Source organism: Periplaneta americana, chromosome 8 (genome assembly GCF_040183065.1).
Source record: "Periplaneta americana isolate PAMFEO1 chromosome 8, P.americana_PAMFEO1_priV1, whole genome shotgun sequence".
NCBI classification, from domain to species: Eukaryota; Metazoa; Arthropoda; class Insecta; order Blattodea; family Blattidae; genus Periplaneta; species Periplaneta americana.
The window spans coordinates 133,587,018-133,599,149 of NC_091124.1; the positions used below are offsets into that span (position 1 = coordinate 133,587,018).

At 32.6% G+C, this 12,132-nt stretch overlaps 1 protein-coding gene across 1 annotated transcript in view; it reads left to right on the top strand.

Annotated features, from left to right (window-relative positions):
* Positions 1 to 427: 427 nt before the first annotated feature.
* The window catches only part of LOC138705064 (endoribonuclease CG2145-like), a 517,688-nt gene continuing 505,983 nt past the window's right edge, over positions 428 to 12,132 (top strand). Inside the window, exon 1 of the mRNA XM_069833657.1 lies at positions 428 to 504. Coding sequence (XP_069689758.1) covers positions 432 to 504 — 73 coding nt within the window. The 5' untranslated portion in view covers positions 428 to 431. The remainder of the gene's footprint in view (positions 505 to 12,132) is intronic.

The window sequence follows — 12,132 nt, forward strand, 5'->3', positions numbered from 1 at the left end:
ATGAATCTCCGGGTTTCTTAAAAAAGCCATAAGTAAGTAAGTGAAGTGAAACTTAATGGGCCATATTCATAGACATTCTTAGCGCGGACATCCGGTAGATGATCAGCGAACTAACGTTTTTCGTATTCATAAACCAGTGTAAGCGATATGATATGATATGAATCCTGTACAAGTAATCACTCGATAGCCGGGGTTAGTTTAGCACGCTCGTAGCGCGGGTTAGCGAAATGTCTATGCATAGCACCCATGATGTCATACGCTGGACTTGACTGAGTTTTTTTTCTACATTTTTTAGTTAATTTGAGCACTGACATTTAATTTCTGAGTCGATAAAGTAACTTTCATAGTTTGGTGTATAGATAGCAATCTGTTTGCTTCCTGTAACGAAATTATCCACTAATACTCTATATACTTTCATGTATTATAGGCTTATGGATAAGAAATTCTGGATGACCTCCATTGTAAACCGGTTCTACTGTGTGTGCTACCTACTAGAGATATACAGTAAGTACAATAAAAAACGTTCACTTCCATGAAAGGAATGAATAAACAAGAAAATGTAATTTCAATATATCATTATTCTTAATAATTCATCCATATAGTTATGGTCGATGAATGAATGAAAATGGATTCGGTGACACAGTTAAAGAATGTGACGTACTTATATTTCAGAAAATTAATGAATAAGAAGGCCTACTTCGTTATGAAGCCATACACATTTCAAGTGAATACGTCTTAAAGTACACGAGGAGCATGCAGACCAGGAAAGTCTCAACTTACGCTGTTTTTCACTGGCATGACTAAGAGGTGTGCAGTGAACCACTCTCTCTCTCTCTGCCAGCTTCATTCTTTGTTCATTTTGCTAAGCACAGGAGGGAAATTTTCGCTTTTTCAGCACTGACCCACTTAATGACATAGGCTACTTACAGTATATGAGATAAACACAGTAAATTTTGAGCATTGGATTTCTCATAATATTATGCTAACGATAAAAATTGTTTTTGTTAACATTGCTTGGTTCGAAAATTCTTTGTGTATGAATTATTAAGATACATTTTCATTAGTATGGTACACCATTTCAAACCACATTGCAATAGTTTTTCAAAATGTCCACCTTTTGCCTAAATACATCCCTAAGCATGTGGTGCCTGTAGTACACGAATATGTTTCCAAGTTCTGGCATGCGGTGTATCGTCTGACAAACTGCCATAACTCTATCTCGGAGCATACTCGGAATGCTTCTACTGTTACATCAACTACAGGAGACGTATACACTAATTAACGCCTTTAAATGACTGCACTTTACAGATATAAATACGGTTTCCAAGAAAGCTTTGTACTTCTGCCCAGAAAGTACGCGGGACATAGTAAATAACCACCAACGATCCGACCGAGATATTGATGGCGAACTGCTATTCATGATATTATTAAATTGTATAAAGAAATCAAAACTATATCAGATTGTAAGCTACTTCAAACAGATATTACAAACTTACATATTTGGAGTATTAATAATAAATTGTTATTTAATATTAATAAGTGCATACATATGACCTTTTCTAGGTTGAAAAATACAATTAAATTTTCATATAAAATAGAGGCAATAGTTTTACCAGCAGAAAATGAACATAAAGTTTTAGGTATATTATTTAGCAGTAATTTTACATTTCATAGTCATATTAATAATATTATAAATTTGTCCTATAAAAGTGTAGGTTTTGTTATGAGAAATTCTTGTAAATTTAAAGTCAAAACTATAATAATTTTGTATAATTCTATTGTTCGATCTAACTTAGAGTATGCTGCTGTTATCTAGAACTCAGTTACTAACAATATATATTGTTACTAGAAAAAATTCAAAATAAATTTCTAAAATGGTTATATTACAGACTTTATAATGATTATCCTACCTATGAGAGCTATACTACAATGCTTCAACATTTCCATTTTACTAGTTTGCAAATTAGACGAAATTGTCAGTCTTTAAACTTTCTTTATAAAATTATTAACAATAAGTTGGACTGTGTTGGTTTATTTTATTATATAACATTATATGCACCTAAGCTTAAAACGAAATTTCGAAATTTATTTTACATACCAAGGACAAATACTGAATCCCACAAAAATTCCCCAGTTTTCCAAATGTTACAGTTATACAATAAATTACATCCTCATCCGAATGTTGATATTTTCAATATGAATTTCTCTAGATACAGAATTATTTGTTATCATATTTTACAGAATATTGTTGTTAGTTAATTTGAAGCTACTTTGACACTTTATTTCAATTTCTTTTTTTTTTCTTTCTCTTATTTTTATTTTGTTTCAGTTTTTAATAAGTGTATGTTTCCCTTTCCTTGTTTATGTTTTATAAATTAATTTGTTAATCGTGAACATTGTAATTGAGTTTTGCCTGTTATGTTCAACAACAAATGAAATAAATAAATATTTCTTCTGCCACAAGTCTCCAAATTTTTGTTATTGTGATTGTGTCTGTGATTGGCTGGCCGCACAGTGAGGTATCGCGGGAAATTTTTTTAAAGAAATAAGCAAATGCAACAATTATATAAACAACTGCCCTTTCATAGTTTTAAAAATATTCATCTAAATATAAGGAGCATTATGTATATTATAACAAAGTTTCACATTAATTTTAATATTATTGACCTTTCAGAAACATGGTTAAATATTAATATAGACTTAGGCTATGATATAGAAGGTTACAAAAAAGTCATTAAACCTTGTAAGCATAATAAGGGTGATGTTTGATAGTGTATTTTAAAATGATATTAATGTTATTGAATTAGAAGCAGAAATTATATATTGTAACTGTTTACATTTTAAATTTAAATTTGACAACACTATATTTACAGGCCCCTAAGCTTTTTATGAATGGATTTATAGATGCCTTTGAACAATTTTTATAAGTTCACAAAAATTTTGAATCTCACATTATTGTTGGTGACATCAACATACAAATTCTTGAAAATTATTTAGATTATTATGGCCATAAATATTTGAATGTTATGCACGAACTCGGTTACAACAGGTTTTTGTGTGCCACTACTAGACCGTCGACTACAAATTCATGTTTAGATCATAAAAATTGCAATAATTCCATGAAACTTTTACCAGGTATCTATGAAAGCGCGATAACAGATCATTATACAACTTTCGCTCTCTAGTAATGAGTTATATGATGAACAAACATTTTGCGAATAACTTTTAATTAACTATGATAATTTAACTTTAGATATACAAAAATCTTGGAATGTTATTATAAATTGTGACGACTCTGAAATTTCCCTGATATGTTATAGAAAAGGCTGAATAATTTAAATGTTAAATGTTATGTTTTATTTAACGACGCTCGCAACTGCAGAGGTTATATCAGCGTCGCCGGATGTGCCGGAACTTTGTCCCGCAGGAGTTCTTTTACATGCTAGTAAATCTACTGAATGAGCCTGTCGCATTTAAGCACAATTAAATGCCATAGACCTGGCCCGGGATCGAACCCACAACCTTGGGCATCGAAGGCCAGCGCTATACCAACTCGCCAACTAGTTCGATCTGAATAATTTACTGACAATGCATGTAACAATTACAACACGGAAGCATTCAAGCAAATTGAAAGAAATCGAACCGTGGATTAATATTGGCATTATAAAATCGATTCGTACGAGAGATAAAATCGCCAGGAAATTAAAAAAAGAACCACTTAATATCGAATTAAATTATTTTTTTTTAATTACCGAAACATATTAACTAAAATCATAAAAAATATTAAAGCTAAATACTATTCTGAGAGATTAGAAACTAATAAAAAAGACTCTAAAAATTCTGGAAAGTAATAAGAGAAGCAAAAAAATACGGATACAAATAAAAAACCTCTTTACATCAATGAAATATTGTTTTCAGACGGTAAAATTCTACATAAAGAACATACATTTGCTTCAGAATTCAATTGTTATTTTTCCAATATTGGCCCATAACATTACTTCTAGTATTACAAATAACCATAATCATTCAAATAACATCACATAATAATAATAATAATAATAATAATAATAATAATAATAATAATAATAATAATAACAATGACAATAATTGTAATAACAGTAACAAAGTTAACACTTTAAGTAATACCAAATTGGTAACAGTCATACTGACTATAATATTAACCTACACCCAACTTCGTGTACGTTTTTTTCCCCGTCACTGAAATAGAGTTAATAAAAATTACTAAAACTTTAAGAAATAATACTTCTCCTGGTTCAGACTGCTTATCGTCCAAAACATTAAAGTACTTCATTTATTATAAAACCAGACCTTTTGTCCACATTTTCAATTTGTGTTTTATATATGGCATTTTTCCTTCAAAATTAAAACATGCTGTTATTCTTTCATTTTATAAATCGCGCGAAAAAAATGACACGAATAACTATAGGCCCATTTCTTTACTCTTTAGTGTTTCTAAAATTCTGTAAAAATGCATAAAAGTACGTTCAGTTAACTTCTTAGATAAACATAATATATTGCACATGAATCAATTTGGCTTTCGTAATAATCTTGGTACTGACGATGTTATCTTTAACGTAACCAGAAGTATTATCAATAATTTGGACTGTAAAAATAAAGGTTTAGGTGTTTTTATTAACATCAGAAAAGCCTTTGATACCGTGAATCACCTTTTATTAGAAAAATTAAATAAGATAGAAATTAATGGAATTGTTTTGAAATTGTTTGCTTCTAACCAAAATTGATAATAAATTTAGTAACACCCGTCCACACCTGTGGAGTAACGGTCAGCGCGTCTGCCGCGAAACCAGGTGGCCTGGGTTCGAATCCCGGTTGGGGCAAGTTACCTGGTTGAGGTTTTTTCCGGGGTTTTCCCTCAACCGAATACGAGCAAATGCTGGGTAATTTTCGGTGCTGGACCCCGGACTCATTTCACCAGCACTGTCACCTTCATATCATTCAGACGCTAAATAACCTAGATGTTGATACAGCGTCGTAAAATAACCCAATAGTAACACCCGAAATATTAATATCGGTGTCCCACAGGGGACTGTCCTCGGTCCAATTTTGTTTTTAATATGGCCTATATTAATGATTTATTGGCAATTAATTTAAATAAATTCAATGCTGATATATTTTCGTATGCGGATGACACGGTTGTTATTTTTGCAGGTAAAACTTTGGATGATACCTACTTTAAGACAAGTTTGTTAGAATCAAACCAATTTTTAATCAATGTGAAGCCATTATTTGAATTAAATCATTCTAAAACTATGGTTGTATCATTTTCGTTAACATCTGTTAGCATGAAATCTCCTGATTCGCTCTTGTGTTTAAAAATTCATACATCCAATTGTTCTTCTAATAGTTGTAACTGTCCTATTCTAAATGAATCTCTTCAAGTTAAATATCTCGGAATAATTATCGACCAACATTTACGTTGGAATAAACATGTTCGTTTTCTGTGCAATAGATTAAGAAAAATTGTTCACTATTTTGTCATCCTACGAAATTACTTGACTGTCCATATTTTACGACTGATTTACTTCGCATTAGTACAAGCTATATTACAATACGGCATTATAGGATGGGGTAGTGCTTATAGTACTGTACTTCCCTCATGCCAATAACTCTGCTACAAAAAAGAATAATAAAAATATGCCTTAATAAACTTCTTGATTATCCTTCAGAGCTGTAGTATTCAGAATTTAAAATATTTGACTTACATCAAATTTATAACAATCTATTATTGAATTTCGTACATAAAAACCAAAATATATTTAATTTATATTCACATAAATATAAAACTTAAAGATTAGACAACATATGCTTGGCAGTACCTAAATGTACTATAACTGTAGCATATAATCACGGTAGCAACTTCGGTCTAAGGTTTAATAACATAATAGCTAAATTCCCAAACATAGGCTACACTTTTCTAATGCTCCATATTTCAAAAATCAATTTAAAAATCGATGTTAACAGAGAAAATTTAAATTTAAATTTTTTGTGATATCTGTGCTTTTTCTTTTTCTTTTTTCTTTTAATTTTTACTCTGTTATTTAATAAAATGTCTTAACATTATGTGGAATGTCCCCTGAGCACGAGTATGTTACTTACTCTTTCTGGGAGTGGTAGAGTGTTTTTATATAAAAAATGAATATGTATTTTTTCTGGCAATAAAGTGTTATTATTATTATTATTATTACTATTATTATTGTTATTATTATTATTATTATTATTATTATTATTATTATTAATTGAACTGAGGATAATTCCACTACGGAACTCCAGTGCAAACTAATTTTCTTTGACGGAGTTAGAACAGTATTGAATTCTTAATCTAGCAGTTCTCAGTGGCAAAATTAAAAATGTGAATGCTTTTACACATAGTAGATAGAGTTAGAACAATATAAAAGTCTATATTTTCACAAAGAGTGAAGTTAGAACAAAGTGGTTCTACACGAGGCCATCATTGAATTCAGTATCATGTCTGGATCACATAATTTTTTAAACCCATAAATGAACTTCATATCCGGTGTTTAACCTCTGATTGAGGTTCTGACTGATTTGTACATTTATTATCAGGCAGTGCATCTCACTTGACGGTGCGTGTCAAAGGAATAACAATTGTTTGTATACACATGAAGTCTGATTAGTGTATATGTAGCTAGTCAGTGATGTATTCAATGGAGGGGGGGAAAGGAACAGACCACCCTACTCCATTATTTCCTGCCTTAGTTGCCTCATGAGTAATGGCTTATTGGTGTCACTCTGTTCCAAAGGGCTGATGGAGCAATCACTTAAATTTTGTCAGTGTTTTAGAATGCGATCCGAGGCGTTCTCGTAACTAATAAATCATTGTTTCATTAACAAACCATTTCATTAAAGAAAGGAAAATAAGGTCGTGATTAGAGCGTTGTGCTTAGCGTCGAACTAAATACACTACATTCACTCCATTATAGAGCAGCGTTGAAGTCAGACCTTTTTCCCCGGCACTGTTGCCAACACTTCGCCCTACAATCTCGCAAACTTATCAACAAAAAGTAGCTAAAACGCTCCAAAATTTGTTAAGAAATCCCCAGAAATGTCGCTAAAAATTAATAATAAATATCACTAAATAAAAATAAGAAAAAAACACACATATGCGGAGAAAAAATATCATTTCCTCGTCGTCACCTTCTGCGGAGTCTGGGTGTATTGTTGACAGCTGTGATACTGAGGTGGAAGGTGGGGAACAGCTGATTCCGAATACACTGCGCTTAATCCTACACTTTCTGGCAAATTGTAAGTGTGGAAATTTTCACCTAAGCGTTTTGACCACAATTTTTTTTTGTGAAATGTAACACTTTTTAAATATATATTAAAATATATTAAAACCAGCAAAAACCACAGTCTCATTTCCTTCACACGCACTGTCGGCACAAAATTCCAAAACTCAATTGCCACGGCGCTAGCTTGGTTTGACAAGGTTCTAACTGCAAAAACCATTATTCTGAGAAAATTGAGTTTAAAGTTTCATTATACTATAACTTTTTTATTTATGAATATTTTTCTTAATAATTTTATATACCTTCTTAGATATCAATGGAAAGTAGTTTTAATGAGTTCTCTTCAAAAAATTTATTTTTAAATCGTAGAATCTGAGGTAGCGAAAACGCAGTTAGAACCTTGTCACTTGAAATTTGACGCTTCAGGAAAGTTACAAAGGTGTAAGTGCACATAGAACCTTGTCAAACTAACTTTTTAATCAATATTCGAAAAATGTGTTAGTTACAACTCCAGGTTATAGGGACAAAAAATTTAAATACCGTAAATCTATGTTGAAAAAAGAACATTATGGTATCAACTATAAAATAATATTGGATTGTGACACTATTTCAAACAAAAATGTATTTAGTCTATACTAAGTGAGTCGCTGAGTACTAACTTGTCTTGCAGAGCCATGAAAGGGATAGCTGCTTTGTGTCCTTTTTCAAATGTGAGAGTTCAATTTTCTTATTTTGAATTTTTGGTTTGATATTCAAAATACGTATTGATGCTGTGGAACAGGATTCAACACTCCTCTGTGTTCATTAAAATTGATATTAGCAACTTCTTTTGTTCATCTGCCTCATGGGTTAATTTGTAATTGATTTCATGATAAGGCCTATGTATTTTTTAACTTCACAGTATCTAGTTGGGAGAATAGAACAGTCTTGTAGGCCCTTATTTAATAGTTTTACAGTTACTGAAAAATCCTTGATATCTTCTGCTCTCATTTGTATTACCCGATAAAAGTTACGACGGTTCACCTGTTTTAACAGTCTTATTAGATCTAATGGAGAGTAGCAGACTGCAGAAAATAATAGGTTCTATGAAACTCTACTTGTTCTTTGTGAGTATTTTTTGGCTACGTTTATATTTGCATTTTGCCTGACATTTTTGGCATATTTACAGTTTCTTATGAAACAGATTTTCCTCTCCTCTACGTTTCACATAGTCTACACCTTACCTTCCTGATGTGCTTTCTTCCGCATATTACATTTACACGATGCTGGTTTGGCCATAACATTCCGTACATTCTTCTTCTTTGGCGTATTTTGAAGTGGTTCACGATTTGAATTAGTTTCATTTCCAATCGTACTCCTTCTTTCTACTTAATTTTCATCAACATCCGTTTTAAAACTGTTTGTTGTAATGTTACTTTTATATTCTGCTGTTGCTGTCGCACAATAAATATTCGACAATTGAGGAATTGATCTTCACATAATGTAGGAAATTTTAGTTTTTTACGTCATGATGTCTTTTTTACTTTCTTCCTCTAATGTTTAAAACAACATTATAAATTACTCACTTTATAGGCCCACAGACTTTCTGAGTTTTATGTTCCTGTTAGTCAAGAAGTAACACATTTATAACAGAAACAGAAAATAGTAATAAAAATAATTTATTGAGCTCATTGTGTATACAAAATTTTAAATAACACAATTATAATATTATGTGATATGGCAAAAAGGGCTCATAATAAAGATTACTCTAAAAAAAAAACTAATTCCGGAATGTGGTATGTGCCAACAATGTCTAATGGATAACTATGACACTCATACAAATTTAATTCTTGCGAATATTGTTAACTGGTTCGATTTTTTGGACACACTGTAGTTACAGAAGTAATTCAATTTATTACTTAGCAGTATTTTCATCACTACTGGTTGGTCTCTGTAGAAGTAGGTGGGACGAAATCATCTGAATCACTGTTCGAGAAAATATCTTACTCGGATTTATTTTCACTCATGACTGTATTATAAGATTCAATCTAACAGATTATAAATAAAGTCACTTCAGGAAAAATTATTTATACGAGTATCCAACAATGAGTAGATAACAAAGAACGTTTCAGTAACAGGAATGCGCTTTTAAACCGCCAACACAGCAGAACAAAAGCATGAGCTATGGTTTTGTAGTTACAACCTTGTCAAATTAAAAAATAACCAATTTCATTGCAGATAGAACTATGGCACAGTACTAATTTCTTTGTCTGTCAACAGATAACGATAAAAGTCAGTTTCCTATAAAGATCTGATTGAATGAAAGGTTATGAGTACACAATCTCAATTTCACCAATTTTGTCAGTTAGAACCTTGTCAAACCAAGCTCGCGACGGGTCGGTTCGGAGTGGAAAATCTCTGCATTGCGGGGAAGAACCAAAATTACATTAGCTGCAACTCGCGACTCGTCACATGTCAATCAAAGTTGCCACCGTTTACGGGTGCTGGAGCAATAGCATTGAGAGAATCATTGAATCAGCATCTTTCACTCCTGATCACTGATCACAAATATATGTGATCAGGGTTTTCACGTATGAATCATTAGACTAGTCAGTCATGCATCCATGCCACTTCTAAAACTAAGAAGTGTATGACCAGTTGAATGTTTTAACTTAAAAGAAAGAAAAAAGTGGAAGAATATAAAAATCAGCAGAAAAGTCCCTAATCGTATTTTACAAAATTTATCGCCGAGACTGATTCAAAATTTCCTAGATTTAGTGACTTATCGCTAAATATGGCAACACTGTCCCCCGGGAGGAATTTATACTATACCGGGTGGGGACAAGAGGCCTATTATTAGTCCTCTTGGGTGGGGAGGAGGTGGGACCGACAGCAAGAGAAGCAATAATTCAGATCTTACCTAACAATAACGGAGACAGTCTATGTAAAAGGAATATAGACAATTGAAGTCAATTTAAAAAAATAGAGATTTCCTTTGTTTATAATATTTTTAAATACTACAAAAAAGTTAATATAGGCGTTCACTTAAAAATGTTACTGTAATATGGTTATGTAAAATATGGTGAATCTGAACTATTCTTCTGTATAAAATTGTCCCATAAAGCCGGTGTGAAGTATCCTTCACATTTAAACCGCCTACATTTAGTAGACCTTAACAAGTAGTAATTACTCACCGATTAAATTATACGAATGCGTCTTGCTGTAGCTTTTATGCAGCTTTTAAAGGCACTGATATGAATACCGCATCTGTTTTTATTGAGAACTTCGATGCAATTTTTAAAAGCATCACACACAGTTTACAAAATGCACCACTCCGAGTACGATCGAAGTACAACCATACTTAGTTTCACATTGTTTTTTTATATTTGATTTCGCGTCCAACTATTTTATTCATTGGTTCACTACTAACAGAACTAGATGAAGATAACACGGATGGAATTAGCAGTTCACAGATTTCACTTTCACTTACAGCTAATTGAGAATTTTCTTCATTAAGTGCCACGTATGCACTTTCCATTAAATCCTCAATACGTCTTTCCTTTTTCAGGAAAAGTAAAGGATGTCTCGTGTATATTTACTGCATACGCCGTAACTATTTTAGTAAACAAAATTATTATAATGGTTAAACAAAACTAACACAGACAACTACGCCAATAAAAACAGTGCACATCTGACGTCTTAACTGTAACAAAGCTGAAAATTCAGACGGTTTAAATTTCAAATCAGTGAAGAACAGCAGGCATACCATCAACTTTCAAGGATAGAACTACCTGAAAATCTACATTTTAGTTACTGAAAAGTCATGTGAAATTGAGTACAGATTATGTAAGTTAGCCAGAAAAAACTCTGAAGTCTCCAGAAATCCGAATGGTGGGAAACACTTAGCATGTATCCCGTGAAATGAGCGGCGGATTGAAATCCTGGTTGGGGCAAGTTACCTGATTGGGTTTTTTCCGAGGTTTTTCCTTCAACCATTGAGAGTAAAATATGATGGATAACTTTCGACGCTTGTCCCTGGGCACATTTCGCTGACATTATCATCTAGATAACCATAGCAGCAAACAACGCATCGTAAAATACACTACAGACTGGCATAGCCTGCAGGACGGAAAAGCAAAATGCTTTGGTTTCCACCGTCTCAATATGTGAAATACTGTATGTCCGTGCACACTAGAGCAGCATGGCTGTCCTGTGACAAGTCTCCACCTAACTCAATGGATTTGTTTCTTTACCGTTGTCGGCATTGTATGTTAGTATAAGAAATCGGCCAAATACGGATGCAATATGACGTGTGGTCATAGAGTCATGCACTCCAAACCCAGTGCGCACAATTGAATACGTAGCGGGCTCGTGACCAGGTGACATTATGTAACGTGTGCGACTCAACGACCTTGGCCGCATAATTGTTTTTCCTTCGCTTCTTTTTATGTCTGTGGCTTGGAATGTGGGGGATTGATAAATAGACAGCACAGCTTAGTATGTATTACCGGTTTGTGAAAACCCTATAAACATGACTACCTACAATTTCCGTTGTTACTACTTTAGTTTCACACTTCTAGTTATTAAAGAATAAAGGCTCATTCACAATGAAAATTAAACATAAATAAACATAACGTAAGCGTTAACTTAAGAATATAAACGTTACGGTAAAATCAAGTTCATTCATGATGGGAACATAAACATAACAGCAAACATAACAACATAACAACATAACAACAACGCCATTTCCTCATATTCTGTCGTATACTTCAGCGCTCCACGATTGTGTTCTGTTTGAAAATCACGTAAGCATAAGCATGAAAGTTTGGAGTTTGCAAACTTTCATGTTAACGTCTTACGGTAA